General features: G+C 39.2%; 1 protein-coding gene across 3 annotated transcripts in view; it reads left to right on the top strand.

Annotated features, from left to right (window-relative positions):
* The window catches only part of Amot (angiomotin), a 77915-nt gene that overhangs the window by 36440 nt on the left and 17330 nt on the right, over positions 1-24145 (top strand). For all 3 annotated transcript variants that reach the window (XM_045140108.1, XM_004659116.2, XM_045140107.1), the window contains 2 exons: positions 5629-5774; positions 21731-21880. In XM_045140108.1, coding sequence (XP_044996043.1) covers positions 5629-5774; positions 21731-21880 — 296 coding nt within the window. The remainder of the gene's footprint in view (positions 1-5628; positions 5775-21730; positions 21881-24145) is intronic.

Below are 24145 nucleotides of genomic sequence, written 5' to 3'. Positions count from 1 at the left end.
ACAGATAGGATGAACATTTAGGATTGTTAGTTAGTGTTTGGAATCCTTAAACTACTTGTACCTGGGTTCTCTTAGTTAATACACTTAGTGTTACAACATGTCATTGAACATTGACAGTGCAAAGGTAGCAAGAGAAGGGTCACTGCTATGGCTTAAAATAGAGGGTGTGGGGCACAACAGAGCTATGTCTTCCTCATAATAGTGTTTCCATTGTCTGGAAATACTCCTAGGACTGTAACAATGAATTAATCCTCCTCTTTATCGGTCTCTAATGTACTCCACCCAGCTAGACAATGCCTAATTCTTTCCAATTGCCATAATAAAAGCAGCAATAAAAACTTCATAGTGGATTGAGTCCACAGGGAGAATGAGTTGCAGGGGGATGGAACAGATGAACTGCCCTCACTTCTGCAGATGGTTGAAGTTGGTTTCTCCCTACCCCCAACCTCCCTCAGTGCAGCTCCTGTTGAAGTCCTGCTTGGTGGGGACTTGTCAGTCACTCCCATTTTTGCTGGGTCTCCCCATGACCCTTTCATGTATTTCTGTGCAGATTCTAGTCAGCTTTGACAAGTTTGTTTGATCTTCCCTTACAGTATCCCCCTCCCTGCCTAGGTTACTCTGTCATGCTGTGGCTTCAGAACAGTTTTGCTTCCTCTTTTCCCTTTGCCTCCAGTTCCTTTGTAAGTAGTCTCAGAAGAAGGAATGTTGTTTTTCTGGTGTCATCAGAGCCTAGGGTGAATTGTTATGAAGTTGCTTTTGTGGTGTCACGGTTACCCTGGAAGCTAGTTCAGTGGTAGAAAGACGGTGGCAGCCTCCCAGAGTAAAACAAAACATATGGATTCTTGCCCTGGATCAGCTAGTTTGTGCTCTCCTCTGTGTAGAGATAGTATTTCAGGTACCTTAGGAACACTGTTGTGGATTCATAAAATGTGGTACTTCACTACATCAAACTGCATTAACAGTAGGCTGAAAGACTGCCAGTAGCTCTACAACTAGGTGGGGAAGAGAGCATGCATGACTCTTGGCCCCTTTATTTATTTTGCCTTTGGGCATCCACAGGGCTCTGCAAGGTCAGAACTGTGGCAGGGAGAAAGAAAGCTCTTAGGAAAAGCCTTCCCAGTGAGTGAATTCCAGAAACCCTTGACAAACGAAACCAACTCAGCCCAGAAAACAGGTGAATATAGTAGAAAAAGTATAGAATACGCTGGGCTTCAGTACTGACTGTATTTCTTATTTACCACTGCATGACCTCATGCACATTGGTCATGCTCTCCAAGTCTCTGTTTCCTCATATGTAAAATAGAGAAGCAAATAATACCAGCCTTGTATCCTCATTCTGAAGATAAAGCTTGTACAGTACCTGGCATGTGAGGAGCTTTCAACAAATATTAATTTCTTTCCAAGGTACATCTATTCAGATTAATATATGCAAAGTCACAATGGGAAACTAGGCATAGTTTTCCTGATGAAATTGTTCCTATACCTTTAAAAAAATACATACATGTATATATATTTGAGAGAGGGTGAGAGAAAGAAAGAGGCAGATAAGGAGAAAATGGGCACACTAGGGCCTCTAGCCACTACAAATGAACTCCAGACATGTGTGCCACCTTGTGAATCTGGCTTAACGTGGGTACTAGGGAATCAAACCTGTGTCCTTAGGCTTCTCTGACAAGTGCCATAACAGCTAAGCCATCTCTCTAGCCAAAAATATGGAGTGGTGGCACATATCTTTTTTTTGGGGGGGTAGGGTCTCACTCTAGCTCAGGCTGACCTGGATTTACTATGTAGTCCCAGGATGTCCTCAAACTCATAGTGATCCTCCTACCTCTGCCTCCTGAATGCTGGGATTAAAGGCATGTGCCACTATACCAGGCTGTTCCAATACCTTTAACAATGTTTAAAATCTTGTGAAGAAGAATGTTTGATCTTCAAATTCAATTCTAAACTTCTTGTTTGAGTTTCTGGTATGAGATCTGTTGTAGGGAAGAAGAGTGAGGCCTAGGAAAGCATGGAATATAACTGTATATGCCATGTTCCCAGTGTTGCTACAATTTAGCACTAAATTCAGTAGCATAAAATTGTTAATCTTAGGTGTCTCAACATTCTTATTTTAAAAATCTAGTATAAAAATCAGTCATGGAGCTAGGGAGATGGCTCAATAGATAAAGCACTTGCTATGCAAGCATGAGTATCTTAGTTCAGGTTCCCAGAACCCACATAAAGCCAGACATTGTAGTGTGAGTGTCTGTAATCCAAGCATTGCCTATGGTGACAAAGGAGCCAGAGACAGGAGACTACCTCAAAAGCTTGTGGGCCAGCTAGCCTAGAAATACAGTAGTGCACAATGAAAAATGATGCCTCAAGCAAGGTGGGAGGTGCGGATCTATACCCAAAGTTGTTCTCTCACTTCCACACATGTGCTGTAGTACATGTGGGCCTGCACTCCTACATATGACCATGCACTTGCACACCAAAAAGAGAACCAGTCACACCCAGTAAAAGGCACATTTTGAAACTACAGATACCTTTTCTTTATTATTCATGGAGTATCATCTTCTTTAGTAAATTCCTTTGGTATTTTGTTTGTGTTTTTTAATGTTTCATTTAAATGCATTATCTCATTGGATCCTTAACAAATATGAGTTAAACAAGGTGGTATAGTTACTTGTGTTTTAATCTCTACAGTTTTTTTATTATTTCTTAGAATTTCCATCTTTCTACTTATGTGACTCATCTTGTACACTGTGTATTTTTTTCTTCTGAAGCCTATAGTATATAAATCATAGTTGTTTCAAATTCAGTCTGATCATATCAGCATCCTTGATTTATATGGATGTAGTTCTGATACTTCTTATGTCTTTTCCAACTGTGTATTTTGTATTTTAGCATTCCCTGTCATTTTGTTGTCAATTGGTTGACATAATGAACAGGGTAGAAAGCACTGTGATAGGTCTTTTAATAATATTTGACTTGCATGTCTGTTGTTGTGTAAGGCATTGGTGAAGTGAAATGTTACCTAATGAATAGAGCTCCGCTTTTTTTTTTTTTTTTCGTTTTGCGAGGTAAAGTTAGTTTCACTCTTGCCTAGGCTGACCTGGAATTTACTATGTAGTCTCAGAGTGGTCTTGAGCTCACTGGGATCCTCCTACCTCTGCCCCTCAAGTGCTGGGATTAAAGGTGTGCGCCACTACACCTGGAGATCTCAGCTTGTTTTTTTGTTGGTTTTGGTTTTGGTTTTACAAGGTAGGTGTCTCACTCTAGCTCAGACTGACCTGGAATTCACTATGTAGTCTCAGGATGGCCTTGAACTTGTGGTGATCCTCCTATCTCTTCCTCCCAAGTGCTGGGATTAAAGGCGTGCGCCACCATGCCTGGCGGTCTCAGCTTTTTACTGAGCCTCTGGAGCATGAATTACACAAGTGTGGTTCAGTCCCTACCCTTGGACAGTGCAGAGTGATAAGAGTGGTCTAGAGCTAGGCATTTCCTTTTCTCATGTGAAACACTAGAACTGGAAGGAGTTGAGTATTGTTCTTTGTCCAGGCTGGCTAGAATCTGGAAAAAAAATCTAGTAAAGTTAGGTTTTAGTTACATATTTTCTCCTGAGGGTACTCTGGTATATTTCACCATGGTCCCCTTTCTCCTCTACCTGTTGATAACACAAGGAGATTTTTTTTCTGACCCTCTATGATAGAATCTGGATGAGTACCTGGAGGTAAAACTCATAAAAGAATAGGAATTCCAATATGACTAGGTAACCCTGGAATTAGCTCTCAGGCTTGTCCACATGGAGCCTCCAGTAGTTCATCACTTAGTTAAGGTTAACCAACCAGCTTCTGGTTTCCCCTAGGGCTCTTTTAGTAGGTTTATAATCTGGTAAATTATGGTTCTTTATTTGCTTATCTTTCTCTCCAATTTTGAGGGCAGAGTTTTGATTTCTGACCTTATTTCTGTAAGGGAGTCAAAGTCGAATTTTGTTCAGTTTTTTTTTAAATATGTTTAAAATATGTTATTTATTTATTTGAGAGAGAGAGAGAGAAGGAGAGAGAGAGAGAAAGAAACAAATAGAGATAGAGAGAGAATTGGAGCACCAGGGCCTCTAGTCACTGCAAATGAACTCAAGGTGCATGCTCTACCTTGTGCATCTTGCTTATGTGGGTACTGGGGAATTGAACCTGGATCCTTAGTTGTTGCAGGCAAGTGCCTTAACTGCTAAGCCATCTCTACAGCTCTTGTTCAGCTTTTCAATCATTGTTAGGAATGGAGTGGTTTTTTTCTATATTCCTTATATGCTAAAGGCTCTATCTTAGAGGAAAAGAAATCAAACATGATTGGTACTTGGGACAGTTGGTATCCATGTTGAAGTTGACAATGTCAAGGCAAGGCAGAGGCTACAATCAAGTTCTTATTTCAATGTCTCAGAACAGATTCAGGGCTGTGATAGTTATTAACCATCTTTGCATGGCTGAGATTATCCTCATTTTGTTTTGGTTTATCATCTGTCAGGTACAAAGTTTGGTACACTATAGTCTCAGAAAAGAAATACAGGTTCAGACAGGTGTTTAGCTCTATCTGAACAAATTTTCACAAAGGCCCTACCACCTTTAATAGCATCACCTTGCTAAATAGACACTGAGTAGTTCACCTTTTTTCCTTTTCCTGTATGTTACCCTACTCCTGAATGTAACTAACAATTGATGAAATAGGATCAACTTCTTTAAGGCCTTTTCCATTCTAAAGTCATAGATTTTATCAACATATTTAGCACACATGAAAAAATGCATATACATGTGTGTGTGTGTGTGTACATAAATGTAAAATATAGTGCCCATACAAGCATATTAGAATACTATAAAAATTTTAAATTTTCAAACTCTAATAGGATTAACTGCTAATTCAATACAAAAGGGACAAGGTCAAAAGAGAAGAAAGCCTTAAGTTCAGGATATTTTTCTGGGTGAAACAACCACATGTATTCCCATGATTCAAGTTATTTTCCTGCTATAACTCATGTCATTTCCAACAGTCCCTCCACACCCAGCCTATCCTACAGGAGAAGGAATAGATGAGAAGATAATTTAGCTTCCAGTTTTACCTTACTACCTTTATAAAGACACTGGGCTTCCAAGGGAAGCAGACTGTGAGGTAAAGTAGGTTCAGTTGTTGGATCAGGCTTTTCCTACAGAGGCTATGTTGTCCATTAGTATTAAGCTCAGTTAGGATATAATGGTTATGCATAAAGGATATTATTTGAGTTGCATCCACTTTATGGAGTACCATTTTCAAATCTATGTAATATGCTATCATAGGAGATAGTGGAGAAAAGTTTTGTTTGGCCCAGTTGCTTGTTTTCAAATACAAGAACAATGTGAATAAACAAAACAGGAAAAAAATTACTTTCTCACATGTATGTATGTTTTCATGTATTCTTTGTGTAATGTGCACTATTTTTCATTGTATTTTATATCTACTTTCCCATTGATTCTGATTTTATAGAGAATGTTATTGGTGGAGCCAGTGGTAGAGTCTAGATTTTGTGTTTTTTTTTTTTTTCTTTAGCCAGTTTTGCTCATTTAAGTCTTTGAATCAATTCCAGCATGGCAGTATTAATATTTTGTGTCCTGACAGATAAAGAAAGCCAGCGGGAGAAGGAGAAGTTGGAAGCAGAGCTGGCTACTGCCCGGTCTACCAACGAGGATCAAAGGCGACACATTGAAATCCGAGACCAGGCATTAAGCAATGCCCAGGCGAAGGTGGTGAAGCTGGAAGAAGAGGTATGTTTTCTTCAGGTAGCATATGAGTCGGAGGATGGATGAACTGAGGGCACAGACCTTCCCCTCTAGGTATACTGGCAGCTTGCACCATCTTCTGACAGGAGCCATCTTTTGCTTTTAGTTATAGCTGTGCTGATATGAGTGAACTTTGTTTTATTCTTTTCTTTTCTGAAAGTTTTGCTGCAGAGTGGGATATCTCTAGGGTCAAGGGGCAATTTCTATTTGCTCATTCATATAATAAGCAAACTGTTCTCCCACTCCAGGTTCTTCCTACTACCTATCCCTGCTTTAAGCCTGTTATTACAGAGCTTTAAATTTTATTTTGAAAAACCATAAAATGATTCCAGATATTCTAAACTTCTTAAAGAATCTTGAAATTCGAATGGTACTTTTCTTCCCATTCTCAGTGGGAAGTGGGTCTTGTCCTTGCCTTAGGTCAAAAAAAATGCATCTTGACAGCCAGTTTTTGGTCTTGGATTTGGTAGTTTGGTTTGAGGAAAGAAGTTGTCTTTAGTAGACTGGGATGAAATTAGTTCCAGGGACAATTTTCAGTTTATCTCAGATCTTTGCTATGAAATAGAGACTATTTTTTAGTGTCATGATGTTATATGGTTGAATTGTCAGCTCTTTGTGTGAGTGGATGGATCCCTCCCTTGAAAAATGTAAGGGTCCTCAAACTATTAGGCATGTGATTAAATATGCATCTGATTAGTCTCTATAGAGAAGTTATTCTGTTGCAACACTAAGCAATGCACATGTGAAATACGGGTAACTTTCTGTTGGATTGTCATTAATGAATCTTGGATGTCATTGTATTAGACTATAACTAACTCTTAGATGTTTTATGCTTTCAGGAATGCCTATGTTCTAACAGGCATTGATGCTAGTGTGTAATTTAGGTAAAAGATTTAAATCTCACTAAATCCTATTTTCAAATTCCAATTGTTTTAAAGGTAATAACATCCTTCGTAGGTTGCTAGTTAGGGACTATTTTGGTTATATAACAAGTCTGAGGTCAGCCTAGCTACATAGTGAGGCACGGTCTTAAAATAAGAATAAAATAATGATGATAATACTATACATTATAACAAGTTGAAAGTGTTATCATGCATGTCGTTTTAGTGACTGAATAGCATACTAAATATCATATGTATAATGTCCTTCCTGCCTTCTGTTCTCTGTCTGCTTCCTGTTTCTCAGTAACAATGACCCTTGTTCCTGGAGATCTTCAGACTTACATATTTCCTCTGCTGTCCATTTTGGGGATTAAAAGACTGGTTGGGGTTGGATTGTGGGTTCACAGTTTACTGGGAAGTAATGTTGTATAATTCATGATACCTTTTAGTCTGTCTTACCTAAGTGTTAACTTCAGGTTGTTTAAAATGAGGTCAATATCTTGTTTCATAAATTGCTTATTTCAGAAACTTCTAAGTTGCTTCATAGAAAATGAAGAAGCCTTGGCTTTGCCTGATGTCTGGGTCTCTGGAGCTTTGAATGTCCTTTAGTCTGTTGCCACACCTTATATATTCATTTTCCCCCTTGTTTTTGCATAAAAATTATAGAGCAAATTATAGCCCTGAACTTTGAGAGACAGGTACATTTAAAGACCAACTGAGAAGTAGGTTGCTGGTGATCTCATGGCAAGTCTTTGGCAGAACCAGGAATAAACCTGGTATCTCATGACTCCTCATTCCTTAGACCCTGTCTGAATCATCCTTTGGTTCAATTCCCAAAAAGTTAATGTGGGTGCTTGTTCAGATATAGTAACCTCTGCATGTTTTTGTTATGTTACTGACAGATAGTAAGTGTGGCTCTTTACAAAGTACAGTGAGTTGTTTTAGTACATTTTACATGTTGCACATTTAGCAAGTCAGGCCCGGTAAATTATATATAATCCCAAACATTATCATTTGTTTATGATGAGAACATTCAATATCTTATATTCTATTTTTAAATATGTGATACAGTATTGTTAATTCTACCCCAAACCATATAATAGAACACTAGAACTTATCCCTCCTATTAGACTATTGCCTTGTCTCTAATAAGCAGTCTCTCCCCACAACCTTTGTATCCTACATCTTCTTGGCTTCTTCTCATAAGAATTCGTACCTCTTCAGCATAGTTTGCACCTTAATATGTCCAGTTTAATGGACTATGAGAAGCTTGCCCAGACTGCTTTGAGATTGGGGTATATACATAGCTCTCCTGCCCTTCCAGGAAGGGTGCTATATACTTGGAAATAAATGAGCACAACACTGCAACCTTGGTTTTCAGTCTCTGAGGAGATACAGTGCTAACTGGTTGCTAATCATGTCAATATTCCATATATGGAAAGAACATGTGTAGTTCCCACTGAATAGCTCTCACTGAATGAATTTCTGGCTTCAGAATTTTAAGCTTTTCTGGGCTTTCCTTCTAAAGATGTTTAGTGATTTTCTAGGGCCTTCTCCCAATATAGGTAACCTTGTATTTTATAGAAGTTTCAAATGTTAGCTAGGGTTCAATGTATGGTATTTAGTAGCTCAGTATGTCAAAAAGCTCATCTATTATCATCATATTTTAGTCTTCCGTGTAGCTTTTGCTTTCACATGAAATCTAATTGTCAAGAAATTCTGAGTTGCTGATGTGAAAAGAGGTGGAACTTTTCTTAAAAATATTATTGTTATTTATAACGAGAGAGAGAGAGAGAGAGAGAGAGAGAGAGAGAGAGAGAGAGAGAGAGAGAGAGAGAGAGAGAGAGAATGGATGCCACTAGCCACTACAGATAAACTCCAAGTGCCAGTTCCACTTTGTGTATCTGGCTTTATGTGGGTCCTGACTAATAAAACCTTGGTCATTAGGGCTTGAAGACAAGTGCCTTAGTCATTAAGCAGTCTCTCCAGCCCAGGTAGTAGAACTTTTGAGTGGGAGTATAGGATCACAGCCCCCTTTCCACCCAGTGTAATCAAGTAGGGCACATGGCATCTTCTAGTCTCTGTAGATAGATCACTTTTTGCATATATAAGGCTTGCAAGATCATGTCTTAGTGAACAGAGACTGATTCTTCTTCTTTTTTAAAATTTATTTTTATTTATTTATTTATTAGAGACAGGGAGAGGGAGAATGGGTGTGCCAGGGCCTCTAGCCACTGCAAACAAACTCCAGATGCATGGCTCACCATGTGCATTTGGCTTACGTGGGACCTGGAAAATCAAACTTGGATCCTTATGCTTTGCAGGCATGCACCTTAACCACTAAGCCATCTCTCCAGCCCTGGTTCTTATTTCTCATTTTGTTTTAGAAGCCCATCAGTGTCAGATTTGTTCTTGGGTGGGACTGGTCCTGTCTTCTCTGTACTATTCAAAGGAAAATTCCCTTTCCCTCATGCTCAACAGAGGATTTGCTAAGTGAAATTTTGCTTTGTCTGCTGTGATTAATTTCCTATTAGACCTTGGTCATTTTGGGTTGAAATTTCTAAATATTATATATTATGTATTGCTAGCTTTGAAACAGATATGATAAGATATTACTAATGTGATTCCTTCACAAAATCAATGGATACTTCTAACCCAAGAGTGGTATTTATAAGTAGATAAGTGTTTCTTCTGTCTGGTGCATATAACCCAAGAAAGGCCATATTTGAAGACAGAAGGATATTTTGGATGTCTTGCTTGTTTTTTTTTTTTTTTTTGTGTAAAACCACACAATGTAAGGCTCAAAAAAGGTACTATGAACCTTCAGTTTTTTTCTCCTCAAGCCTTTGAAGTGCTTCCTGGGAAAACTTCTCTTGTCTACTTAGTAAATTAGAATTAGAAGAATTTTCTTAAAATAGTGTGCTGGGAGTATTTTCTTGACTTTCCAAGGTCAGGGTCACTCAGGTAAGTAGTTTTCATTGTATGAAAATGGTCAGGGAAAGATTATGACTTCAATGGCGCAAGGGACTTTTTGTTCTTTTAAGTCTTCATCTCTAGAAAGTTCTTATTGGGATGAATTTCCTGAAATTCTTTCCATCCAGCTAATCCCATTGGGTCTGTCACTTAGGTTTCTCTGTGATCACCCTGCTCGGAAGGTCCATAGAAGTATTACCTCAGGAACATAGAGAACTTTTCTCTTGGAGTCACATCATCCTCTTTCAAGTTCAATGCAGATTCCTCTGTGAACTTTGCTCTGCTGATGTCCTGGAGATATCTTGCTGGGGAGGGGGATGGATAAACTTGTTTTCTTGGAGAGTCACTGTGATCTATGAAACCATTTTCTATGCTCTACAGCAGGGAGCCAGATGAGGTAAATGGTGTGTTTCCATCCTCCTGCCTTATCTTTCGGGACACGTACGTCCTATTGAAGTGGAGGCTAATTAAACTCTAAGTCAAAAGAGCTCTCTGTCTTACAGCAACCACATCCATGGTATTCTCACATTCATAGAAAGCCTCCCTACCCTTTCTAATTTAACCTTACTGGAGAGGTTCGATGGATGTCTGGCATACCCTCTCACAAGGCTCAAGGCAACCCAGGTTTCTGGCTGGTTTCTGTCTTAGAAAATACAAAGTTGAAACCATTTCTTGGGTAATTGTTTCGGGAATGGTGGGAAAATGGCCTTGGCAAGATCAAAGAGGGAAGATACTGTGGGTGGGCTGCTTAGTGAGCACAGTGTACAGCAAAGTGTAGAGCTGTCTCTGGGAGGACTGGCAGAAACATCCAGTGAGCTTTGTTCTTTGGTTTTAGGCTAGAATTAAAGCAACACAGACTGAGGAAGAAGGGACCCTACTGTTAGCCTGCCCCAAACTACAGTGGCTGGTGTTTTCCCCATCATCACTCTTGTTTGGGTAACTAAGGCACTTTTCAAAGTTCTGTTGCTACTTCACCCATTTATTCGAAGTAACCATAACTTTCTCTTACTCAATTTTCATCATTGTTCTGAAGAGTTAACATTTCACTATCCTTCTACATGCGTTGCTGCTTAATTAATTATTTTTTTGTTTTAGTGAAGCATAATTTTCTGCTACCATATCTGTCCACCAAATAGCATTGCCACTTTCATCCTTCTCAATATGGGAAAAAGACGTCTTAGGTAAACATATCATGTCTAATACTCCCAAATAATTTTTTTGGTATAGGTTAAGCTTAAACAGTAGTAATGATGTGCTGTAGATTTAGATGGAAGTCTAAGAGAGTAAGTTACATGTGTGTTTAGAGGATGAATTGGGTTCAATTAAAGTATATACCCACCCAGACATCTTGCAGAGTGTGCTTCTGATTAATTGCTGATTTATTTGAAGGACATTTCATCACAGGAAAATGCTTCTCACACTCATGGAAATGCATTTTCTTTATAGTAGATGTTGCTTCTTTCAGCATGTTAAAGAGAAAAACCAAATAGAGATGGAGTAACCCTGCTGAGCTACTTCACTTAGTCTTCTTTTGATTTTGCTGTTTTAAATTCCCAGGGTATGAGCCTTGTGGATTTCTTTAGTCATCTTTGCAACCTGAGCTACATTTCTAAGGTAGAAAGATTTTAGAGGTGGCTTTTTTACTTTGTAAGTCTTTTAATATCCAAAAGTGGACCACAGCCTTTTGGCAAAAGGCAGAGGCAGCTTGTTAATACCAGGCTAGTGTTACCAAATTGCTTCAGTGTTAACCCTTACTTGGAGCTAGGAACTCTGGATAGGGCTACATCAGATCAAACTACAATCACTGAATGTTCCTAGAGCAACACAGAACTAGTTGTATAAAGGCAAGGAACAAAGACAGTGCACTTCAGATGTGACATGTGTGAATTAGTGAATATTTGTAGTGTAAACAATAGAAGGAAGAGGCAAATCAGAGATAATGAAGGAAATCAGCTTGGTTCTATCTAACTTCAATATCCTTGAACAGATGGGTGTTTATATATGTTGGTATTCATTTAACTAATAATGTGTTTCCTACCTACCTATCTATATTTTGGAATCTTAAAAAAATAGTTACAAATAGACAGAGATGTGGCTCAGTGGTATAGCATTTACCTAGTATGCCTAGGGCCTGGGATTGATCTCCAGTACCTCCAACCCCATGGCAAATATATTTTATACTCTTTGGCAACCTTGTAGTTGTTACCCTCTTTCAAAGATTGAGAAATTAAAGTATAAACAGGCAATATCCTTAGTGATACAATCCAGGAAAAAAAAATTCCCCAAGATAAATAACCTGTTCCTGGTCTACCAGTGAATAAATGGGGAGGGTAAGGATTAAGTCATTTCCTTACAAATGCCTGAGATAGTTAGTTTCAGGAGTCCTAGAAGTAATTTTATATATAGGTATCCTTAAAAAAATAAGTTTGAAAGACATTCACAGTTGTTGGAAGGAGGAAAGAGATGCCATCATGTGGTATTCATTTGTAGGGATCAGATTTTCCTGAGTCAGAAGGGGGTATGGGATCTGCCAAATTCTTGGGAACGGGTTCAAATTATTATAGAAGTGCAATGGAAAAATATGATTGATTGAGCTCAGGAAGATTTGTCTCATTCTTCCCCAGGTTACTTTCCTGCTAGTCTGTCTTCCAGTTTGTGTGTGTGTGTGTGTGTGTGTGTGTGTTTGTATTTATTTGGTTTGTGTGTGTTTGGTTAGGTCTCATGTAGCCCAGGCTGGGCTCAAACTCATTATATAGCTGAAGCTGGCCTTGAACTGATCCTTTTGCTTTAGATTCCCAAATGCTTATATTCTGTAAACCCAGCCTATGGCACCAGGATTGGTTTTCTTCTTTTGAAAACTTGTCCCAAAAAAGGAATGGTTTATCACATTTATTTTAGAATCAGTCAAGAAAATTAACATATTTTGTGAAGGTTTTTGTATCTTTTTTGTTGGCCTCCACCCTTTTTTGGAGGGGGGTGTTCAATGTAGGGTCTTACTGTAGCCCAAGCTAGCCTCGAAATCACAATGATCCTCCTACTCGGCCTCTAGAGTGCTGGGATTAAAGGTGTGTGCCACAATGCCTGGCTGTTTCTCCTTTGTATTAGCTAAACTGTGTCATGCTCAGTTTTGTATGTGACAGTTTGGTTATTTAATAATGACTGGTCACCAACAACATAGTGATCTGTGAGCTGATACTAGAACCTAAGAGAGCCACCAAGGAAAATGGTAGAGACTTTCTCTCTTTTTTATGTTTTATTTATTAATTGATTATTTATTTGATTGAAAGAGAGAAACAGGGAGATAATGGATATGCCAGGGCCTCTATCCATAGCAAGCAAACTCCAGATGCGTGTGACACCTTGTGTGTCTGGCTTACATGAGTTCTGGAGAATCAACCCTGGGTCCTTAGGCTTCACAGGCAAGCACCTTAATCACTAAGCCATCTCTCTAGCCTGAGACCTTCTCCTAAGTGAGTTCAGTAATAATAACTTTCAGTGGAACAGAGACTTTGCCTTGCTTCTGACTATATGACTCCTGCCTTCAGCTGTAGACTAGGGCCTAGTATATCAAAAAAGCATTCAGTCAATATTTGTTGAATGAATGAATGAAGCCACAAATGGATAAAGTACTACAAAATGACTGATTACAATGTATATATGATGAGAAACTATCAACCAAGTAACAATTAGAGGAAGATAAGGTTATTCAGAAAAGAGCTCTTTAAGAGGTTTTAGTCACTTTGTGATAAGAGATGAAGTGATAATCAGAATGACTCAGAATTTTATCATTTGTATACTAGACCTAGTAGAGCTTGAAGGCAGTAGAAAACCAAGACACTGATAAATGAAACCTCTCCATCTCTTAAATAAATAAATAAAATATTTTAAAATATGAATATACACACGTGTTGTGGCACACACTTTAATCCCAGCACTCAGGAGGCAGAGGTAGGAGGATTGCTATGAGTTAGAGGCCAGTTTGAGACTACATAGTGAGTTCCAGGTCAGCCTGGGCTAGAGTGAGACTCTATCTCAAAAATACCAAATAAATGAATGAATGAAAAGTAATATGTATATATGTATGTATGTATGTATGTATGTATGTATGTACAAATTTTACAAGGGTGGCATGAAGGGGCCACGCAATAGTGCTGAATGGTTCAGCACGGTGTCTCAACTTTGCCGTTGTTGACCTTGGGGACTGGATAGCTCTTTGGTGATTGGTGGAAGGGAGGGTGGTCTTGTATATTATAGGATGTTTTGCTGCATCATTGGCTTCTATTGACTAGAAGCTTCCCTCCTCTGGCTGTGACAATAAAAAGTTGCTAAATGCCCAGGATGGGAGTGTTAATCAACTGCAATTGAGTACAAAAGCACAAAAAATTACACTATTACAGACTAAAGCCTTGAAGTTCCATAGTAGGTTTGGAGATGGTGGACCTCAAGATAAGACAACGTAAGGATAGTTTAAGGAACCACATTGAGAGGACATAGACTCCTGGAAAGCAAAAGAAGGAAAAATACTAGAGGAGGTTTTAAATGTTGGCATTTACTAAGAAAACTTAAATGGATATCCAGAGGGAGCTAGGTAGAAATGATGGATTTATTTGGCTTTATCTAGGTACTCATGCATATGGGTCACAATTAGAGACCCAAAATGACTGATGTGCGGTTCTACAAACTCATTTTCCACATGAAGAACTGAGCCACTCCTGTGGTTTTGGAAATTTTTCAAGTGAACCTTCATTCCTTGAACACTGAAGACACAGAAAACTAAATCATTTAGGATCCTATGGAAAGTACATGCATTCCTTGGAGAGAGAGAGAGAAAGAGGAGAAAGACAGATAGACAGATAGACAGACAGATAGATAGGGAATGATTTTATTTTTGCTTTATTTTTACTTTCAAGAATATACCTATACAAAATGCTGGGACCCTATTTAAGACCCCATTTTACTTTGTCCCTTTGGATATTACTAACTGTTGATTAAGGAAAGAGGACTCCTAGATTCACAAAGTACCCTAGGGAACTCTAGGGGCCATCATAAATTATTTGCCTTGCCCAGGTTTTTTAAAAATTTCTTAAAAATTCATAGGAGAAGGTATCCCCAAGAGAGAGCATATTATGGACCGAAACTGATGTGGGAAACTTGAGTGTCATTTAGCCTGGTAATCACAATGATGCTCACCTGTAATCTTAGCAACTCAGGAGGCAGAGGCAGGGAGTATGTCAAGTTTGAGGATATCCTGGGATATACATAAGAAATATTTTCTCATAAAAACAAGCAAAAAAGATGATTGAATGATATAAGGTGGGGAGACCATTCTGTAAGGAAAGGAAAAAAAAAACATAAGAATGAATATGCATGTGCCTACACCCAGAGACACAAAGCTGTGACAATCTTTATTTTGCAGGATGTTTCATTTGGAACCTTAATAAATACATTCATACATAACACTCATAACAATGGTCCAGTAAGTTCTTCCACAACATACCAGGACTCTGGAACATAGTTTGAGAACCTCCAAGGAAAGGTGAAATTTTTGTCTGTAAAATACCAGAGCAAGTAGTTTTGATTTCGTGAGCCATGTGGTTTCTGCTGCTAGTACAAACATTCCACTCTGCTACAATGACCAGAAGACAGCCATCAGGACCGCACAAATCAGTGGGCATGACTGCCCACTCCTGCTGGCTATTTAGGCTTGTTGATTACTGGATTCCCCCCACATGTTTTTTAAACTAGAACCCAGGTCTCTTCATTGTTACCTGTTCTTTTAACTTTCATTTTACTGTCAAGTAGATTTTTAAACATTTTTTAAGTATTTATTTGCAAGAAGATTGAGAGAGAAGAGAGACAGAGAGAATGCATGCACTAGAGCCTCTAGCTGCTGCAAAGAAACTTCAGATGCTTGTGCCTCTTTGTGCATCTGCCTTGATGTGGGTTCTGGGGAATTGTACTCTGGTCCTTAGGCTTGGCAGGCAAGTGTCTTAACTGCTTAGCCATTTCTCTATACCCCCTCCCTTTTTATGAGATAAGGTCTTTAGGGCAGGATAACCTGGGACTCACTATGTAGTTCAGGGTGGCCTTGAATTTATGATGATCCTTCTACCTCTTCCTGGGATTAAATGTGTGTGGTGCCACACCTGGCTCAAATAGAATTTTTTTATGTGTGCATGAATATGAATGAGAAAGAGAGCAAGCTTTTCTTTCTTTGTTTAAAGGTCTTTACTACTACTATTTTTTTTTTTTGCCTTAAAGTAGAATTACCCTTTTGATCATGCCCACTTTAACACAGTTTCGTATTATTGTAGGTACTCAGTGGTTGTTCTGACTGGATCTCCAATGAACAGCTTTGTTCTGTGTAGATATGTTTAGCTCCATTGCCTGAACTTTTTGAGGCCTGACATTTTTCTGGAGGATAATGACTATATAGTAGTTAAATGATGGTATTATTCTCAGGGTCACTGAGAGAATAAGAACCACATTAAGGCCATCTGGAATGAATGCTCAAAATTGAGAGGATTGGAACCTGTCTGACTAGGTATTAACTTTTTTTTTTTTTCCAAAGAAGGAAAGAAAAATAACTTGGAGTACTTTTTGTACCAGACACACTACTATCTATGCACTTCCTGTGTTATCTCATTTTATCCTTATAGAGGTACAACACGTTATCATCATGTCCATGTTACTGATTAATGAACAATGAAAGTTCAAGGGAGAAATTTAAAAAAAGAAGCACAATAATATTTAAATAATTTTCATGGTTCAATTTGCGTAGTTCTTGAGTGGGAGAGCAAGGATTTGACTCAGGCAGTCTGAGAACACATGACCTTAATCATTTGTCTATATGGCTTCCTTTTTCAGATAAAAAACACACTAACACTTCTGATGGGCTAGGAAGGTGAAGCGGGGATCTAATATTATAATTGGTAATTATAACATTTAAAGAGTTCACCACCAAAGACAAATTTGTAGATGAGAGGCAGGGAAGGGATCATGATGATGAAGGTAAAAGTGAATAATGTAAAATGCAGGATAGTAGTGGAGATCAAGCACAGAGATCACTGTCCCTTTCTATACATAGTTAAGACCTCCAAAGCACAGAATATGTGATTTAGAATATGGTTGACTGTGTTGGTTGCTATTTTATTGGTAGCATCCAAAAGTCATCTTTCTATTTTTATTTTGCTGTTTTATTTATTTATTTGAGAGAGAAGAGAGAGAGAAGGAGCAGGACAGTGTCTCCAGCCACTGCAAATGAACTCCAGATGCATGTATCACCTTGTGCATCTGGCTTACATGGGTACCGGTGAATTGAACTTGGGTCCTTAAGCTTTGCAGGAAAGTGCCTTATCTGCTAAGCCATCTTTTCAGCTGCTTTCTATTTTTTTAATGATTATATTTTTCTTTTGAGTTAGGATCTCACTCTAACCCAAGCTGACCTTAAACTCACTCTGTTGCCCCAAGCTGTCCTTAAACTCACAGCAGTCCTTCTACCTCTGCCTCTTGAGTGCTGGTATTAAAGGCCACCACACCTGGCATGATTAATTAGTGACAAATTTTATACATGTGTATAATGTATTTTGATCATATATGCCCTCACCCATTACCTTCCCTTATCCCCCTCCCATATCCTGCTTTTTAAAATTATTTATTTATTTATATTCACAGAGAGAGAGTGTATGGGCACACCAGGACTTCCTGCCAATCCAAATACACTCCAGACACATGTACCACTTTGTGCATCAGGATTTACGTGGGTGCTGGGGAATTGAACCCAGGCTTTGCAAGCATATGTGTTTAACTGCTGAAACAGTTCTCTAGCCCTCACCCCCATATCCTGTATTTTGACAACTAGTTCCTCTTATACTCAGATGTCTTTCGTTTTTGATGACCCACTGAGTTAAATTAGGGTTGGTTGCTTGAGCATTGACAAGTGGTTATTTGCCACAGCATGGGCAAAGTACCAGTGGCTACACTGCTACAGAAAATTTCTGTCCCTCCTCTAGCAACCAAACACTGGCAAAATAGCTCCTCAGGGAAAGGTGAGGCCTCGTGAGCCTCTGTCTCATCCATGACAGAATGTTTAGGGGCCCAATCTTGCCAATTTAGTGAAGATTTTATACAGATAATCCCAATGTCTGTGAGGTCATGAGGGCAAAGCCTATATCTGAAAGTCAGTATTCCAAAACAGTCTTCCCTATCCTCCATATCATACCTTCTTTTTAACCCTTTTCCATGATGTTCTGTGAAATTTGTAGTGCTGTGAGGCAGGTAGTTCATTTAAGGCTGAATCTGCATTTGTTGTTTATTCTCAGTACTTTAGCAAGTTTTATGAGTCTCCGAAGTAAAGCACCATCCACTGGAAAAAGATGCTTTTGTGACCAAAGGTGAGAGCAGCACTAATCTATTGGCATAAAGATAACTATTTAGAAGGCAGCTTGATAAAGTAGCTATTTAGCATAACAGTAGTAGTAGCTTCCTCACTAAGGCCTGTGACCTCACTAGACACACAGACTTTTCATCAGGCTTCGTCTCTTTTCATGAAGCAAACCTCAAATATAACCAGAAAGTGGTTGGTTACCCCCATCCCATGCCTCTTTTGCAACAGGGGTCACATAATGCCTGGCAGGTAGGTGGTAGAGCACACGGGGTTCAAATCAAATCAAGACTTTAGCAAATCAATGACTTTTCTCTCCTAGCAATCTGCATAGCACCTTCCAACTCTCTGAAAGCTTGCCAGCAGGGAGAAAGTTTCAAGCTTAGTTCTAGATTGATTTCTCTGTGTTCTGTAACCCAAAGCATGATGTCTTCAGCAATAAGGTCTTACCATCTAGTTCTGGTGAGAAGGCATCCAAGAGTAGTTTCAGTAGCCTATATTGTTTTCGGGCACTCAGGGGCCTCCCTCACCAACAACTCATAGCATGGTATCCCACACTTGGTACTGAGATTCAGAGTTGTCATTTTTCTATCCTGATTTATGTAGTGATTAAGCATATACCAGGTGGCCATGATGTTTATGGATGGGCTATAATATTTCTTATTTTTTAAAGGAGGTAGAAGTATGCCAGCAACAATGGTCTTGAAACATTGTGGAAAAATATCCCAGGGGCAAACCATAATGGGAATTTATTTTTTGGCTTGCTCTGTGGAATTAGTCTGACCTGCATGCCTATCTTCAATAAACTCAGAGAACTCCCTGAGCCTCTATGCTTTTTTCCTTCCCAGAAGTTGGCTTAGCAACTTCTTTTTCTGAGGGTGCTTTTCGTGAGATATTTTGTCTCCCTTTTTCAGAAAGGCAGGACGTGGAGAAATCAACATGACCCTGGACTGCTTGTTGCTCAGTTTTCAGAGCTTACATTGCAGTACTATGTTATGAAAGCAGGAGCTGTGTGCAATCTATGTTTAACTGCCTTTAAGTAGAATTGCTCTGAGCCTTCATAATTACAGTTAACATTCTCTACATTAACATGCACTGCTTAGGGTTTTCAGCATGATTCACAAATAAGTGCATTCAACTTTAAATAGCTCATGAAGATTATACAACCCAGAAGGTGAAGGATAGAAAATATTTCCTGCTATTTAAATTATTCAGCAGCTTAGCAAATATGAAGACAGACGTATCCATGACCTGAACATTTGATTGCCCTAGTGAGGGGAGAAAGATTTAAGCTTATTGAGAGAGATTGTGACATTTTTTATAGCATATCACAAGAAGACTTATAGATTTAAACAAAAATCTACGCTTAAAATTCACCTCTATTGGCTAGACTGAATGAAACCTTAATTGAAAGGAAGTGTCAAGAAAATCATAGAATTAGTTTTCATGTCTTATTATACAACCTGGAGGGCCATACCTTTCCCACAGACCCCAAACTTTAAAATTGATACTCTTCTCAAATTCCATCCAATCCCCTATATGATTTCTGTGTTGGCTCTTGAAGATAATACAACCAGGAAAATTCATTTTTTTCCCTTAGACACTGACATCATTATTTACAGAATCTATGCTTGAACTGATAATAAAAATAGTAGAATTTATCAGTAAACCAAATTCTTTTTTCCCCCTTAAGTGTTCTTATTAGATATTTTCACTGTCCCAGTGACTTCTTGTTCTTTTTTGTTTGTTTGTTTGTTTGTTTTTCGAGGTAGGGTCTTGCTCTAGCTCAGAAATTGCCAATTGACAGTCTTTGAGATTTCCACGCTTTTCTTGGGCACTTGCTCCTCCACTGCTGATGCCTGGGAGAACTCTCTCTACACTCTAGGTCTCAGACACAGTGTCTTTCCACTGACTTTTCTCCTTAATGTGGACTTCTTGGCTCCATTTTCCAGGTTCTTTGTGGTCTTCTTTTCATTTTTCTCATAGAAAACAAATTAAATGTTGTAGCTTCCTATCACCTAGGCAAAGGATACCCCACAGATCTGGTAGGACAATATAAGATAGGTTTTTTTCAACCTGAATAAAAGTTCAGCCAATTCTAAGTTGAAGTGAGAAGTTCTAAATGAGGTGGGTTTCCCTACCAATATAGGATAGTGCTGTCAAACTAGAAATAAAACAAAAATCTTGAGTTAGATTCATTATCATGAAGGAATTACTTCGTTTCTGCAATGGGAGAGTCTGATTGGTCCTATTGGCATGGCTGTGGCCGGTGTTGGTAGAGCGAGTAACTTCTTAACATGCAGTTGCTTACCTAGGTAGCTCAAGGTCTGAGAATTAGTTAAAACGTCACAATTGTATGCTTAAATTTGTTTCTGTTTTAAACAGGTTATCAGGGGCTGGAGACATAGCTCAGTGGCAGGAGGCTCTGGTGTGACCATTCTCTCCCTCCCTCCCTCTCTCTCTCTCTCTCTCTCTCTCTCTCTCTCTCTCTCTCTCTCGTGTCTGTGTGTCCTTGCAGATGAGAGCCTCACATCTGCTTTTGTTATTTTTTGTTGTTTTTTGTTTTATTTTTTGGCTTTTGGGTTTTAGTTTTTTGAGGTAGAGTCTCACTCTAGCCCAGGCTGACCTGGAATTCACTACGTAGTCTCAGGGTAGCCTTGAACTCACAGTAATCTTCCTACCTCTGCCTCCCTAGTGCTGGGATTAAAGGCATGTTCCACCATGTCTGGCTTTGTCTTCTTGAGTTTTAAGAGTATGTAGATCTTCTTGAAATCTCTCTGAGGGTCTTTTCCTTATGTGATGGAACTAGGATTTGGCTTTCCAATTTGCTTCTACTTTTGCATGAGTATCTGGATTAAGGGCTTGTAAAGGAAAGGAATCATGTTTGACTCAGGTATTCACTTAGATTTGATTGGCAAATTTAAGTCGTTAAGATCTTTGAAACCCCAGAATAAAAACAAAGTGAGTATAATCCAGAGGCATCAACTTTGGCTCATGGAATAGAAAAGTCACAAATTATTTGTGGCTTTTTAATAAAGAAAAAGTAGGGGTGTTTTGATCACAAGGACAATAAAGACATTTGAACCCTTGCATGATACCTTCCTTTTTAAGAAGTAGAAAAAACATCTTAAGAGAGCTATCATAGATTATATTGGGTATCTACTTGGGAAATCTTTCAGAAAGACACTTCTGGCTTCTTTGTATCTTTAGCAGTTGCCTACTCTTTCTTTCCTACCTGGAAAGGAGACCATATTGCCTTCCTGTACATACCAAATTAAACTTTTCAGCCAGTTACCCCTTCCTCCATCCTTCCCTTGTAGCATTTATGTACTGTGACAACTAAAACAAAGCATACCTTTCCTCAGAATATTGTTGGTTAGAGTAAAGAAAAGCAGAGTGAGGACATCCATCATTAAAGACCCAAAAATCTTGGGCTCAGAGGCATTATCTAGAGGAAAGTAAATAGAGATGGTGAAGGAAAAAAATATTCAAGAGGGCCTTGTATCCATTTTCACATCATTTGTTTGAGAAATACAAGGCAACACTCTACTCATCACAAAGGACTTTCTCACTATTCTTTCTTATTTTATGGAGTTAGACTGTGGGGCAGGAAGAAATATAAACACAAGGCTGTATTTAAGAACTACATAACTGACCTTGTTGCTCTTCCTTCCATTTGCAAATCTCCCAAACTGAATTTTTAGCTGAAAAAGAAGCAAGTATATGTAGATAAGGTGGAGAAGATGCAGCAGGCCCTCGTGCAGCTCCAGGCAGCATGTGAAAAGCGAGAGCAGCTGGAGCACCGACTCCGGACACGACTGGAGAGAGAATTGGAATCACTTAGGATCCAGCAGGTACTGTTGCGTGGCTTTTCCTGGGAGAAGTGAACAAACATCTGTTATTCCCAGACAGGACACTGACAACAGAGCAAAGAAATGATTCCAACCCCATCTATCTTAATGGACCAGTGAGTTTATTAGGATTACTTATAGGAGTATGACTGAGGGATTACTTAGAGGAACATGGATGACTCAAAGGCAGGTGCATCGCTGAATAGCCTACCCCAGTGAGCATGATGAATCATGAAAACTGCATCCCCAGAAGTCCCTACATAACTGGCAGACAGCATGGCCATTAGGAGAGTCTCCTCTCCCCAGCAATTGTAGCTGCTTATATAATCTAGGAGGGAGGGGGTCTTGTGGATATTGTATGTTTCAGGGGGTTAAGATTTTACTTCCTGAGTAGTATGAATCTCTCTCCTCCTTTCAAAAGGGAATGTTGGGGCTGGAGAGATGGCTTAGCAGTTAAGCGCTTGCCTGTGAAGCCTAAGGACCCCGGTTCGAGGCTCGGTTCCCCAGGTCCCACGTTAGCCAGATGCACAAGGGGGCGCACGCATCTGGAGTTCGTTTACAGAGGCTGGAAGCCCTGGCGCGCCCATTCTCTCTCTCTCCCTCTATCTGTTTTTCTCTCTGTGTCTGTCGCTCTCAAATAAATAAATAAATTTTTTTTAAAAAAGGGAATGTTTCAGGTGGAGGAAATAACCACATAACAAGTATGGAGGATAGGAAGTTAGGAAAGGAGACAAGGAGGAGGAAGAGGAGGAAGGAGAGAAAGGAAGGAAAGAGGGAGGAATGGAATGAAGAAGGAAAAAAAAGGGAAGAAAGAAAGGGAAAAAGGAAGAAGGAAGGAAATGAGATTATTCCTTGGTGTTTGGCATGACCACAAAAAACAAATGCTCATCTTTTCAGATTTTGTTACCCCTCATCTTTCAATAGCCTGCCTCCCCAATGTAAATATAAAGCCTACTTACTTTCTTAGCATCTATATTTAATTTTGGAAAATTTTATTAATTTATTGTATTTATTTGAGAGAGAGGGCGGGGGAAGAGGCAGAGAGAAAGAGAGACAATGGGCACACCTGGGACTTCAACCACTTAAAGTAAATGAACTCCAGATGCATGTGACATCTTGTGCATCTGGCTTATGTGGGTCCTGGACACCAAACCTGGGTCCTGTAGATTCACAGGCAAATGCCTTAACCACCCAGCCATCTCTGCAGCCCGTTCTTCGTTTCTTATACCAACAAAATTCTTAATACTTGGGATTTTTAACTTTTTGTACATGAACCACAACAATAGACTCTCAAAGAGATGAAGCTGCTATACAAGTATAGTCTCCTAGAAGTCCTAGAATTGGGGCTGGGGAAATGGCTCCGTGGTTAAGGCGCTTGCCTGAAAAGCAAAGGACCCAGGTTCAATTTCCCATTACCCATGTAAAGTCCAATGCACAAAGTGGTATATACATCTGGAGTCCATTTTCAGTGGCTAGAGTACCTGGCATACCCATTTTATCTCTTTTTCTCCTTGCATATAAATAAATAAAATATTTTGTAAAATAAATAAATAAAAGAAGTCCTATAATTGGAAGTGGTCTTTCTCTTCATATATGTATATTTGGGGGGGTCATGGTCTCAGATGGCCAGGCAGGCTCACCTCCAACTTCTTGTATAGCTGAGGTTGGCCCTAGACTCCTGATTTCCTTTACACCTATCAAGTGCTGGAATTTCATGTGTGTGTCACCATGCCCAGCTGCAAGTGCCTTTAAAAGTCTGTGGCTATACAACTTCTTTGGCAGAGACTGAATCAAGAGCTGAAAATGTTGTGAAGCTAACTAAAGAGACTAAAATCCAAAGAGTACAGAAATCAGGGGCAAGTTAGTAACCCAATTTTAGGTTTAAAAAATTCTCATCATGGGCTGGAGAGATGGCTTTGTAGATGCCTGTGAAGCCTAAGTACCCCAGTTCCATTCTCCAGGTACCATGTTAGCCAGATGCACATGGTGGTACATGTATCTGGAGTTTCTTTGCAGCGGCTAAAGGCCCTGGTGTGCCCATTCTCTCTCTCTTTCTCTTCCCGCTTCTCTCTGTCTCTAACAAATAAATAAATAAAAATAAAATCTTTAAAAAAAATTCCCATCAACTTTGATTACCTTGTTGGTAGGCAGGGAGTGAAATTTTGACACCATTGATCCACCTCCTGAGTGGCATGACAGTTTGATACAGTAAACCTTTTTCTTTATCAAAGGAGGCCAAGCCTAAGTCCTATGAGCTCAGGAGGATAT

The sequence above is a fragment of the Jaculus jaculus genome, chromosome X (genome assembly GCF_020740685.1).
Source record: "Jaculus jaculus isolate mJacJac1 chromosome X, mJacJac1.mat.Y.cur, whole genome shotgun sequence".
Lineage (NCBI taxonomy): Eukaryota > Metazoa > Chordata > Mammalia > Rodentia > Dipodidae > Jaculus > Jaculus jaculus.
Note: the sequence above shows the minus strand (reverse complement) of the source record. Positions and strands in the feature narration are given on the sequence as shown.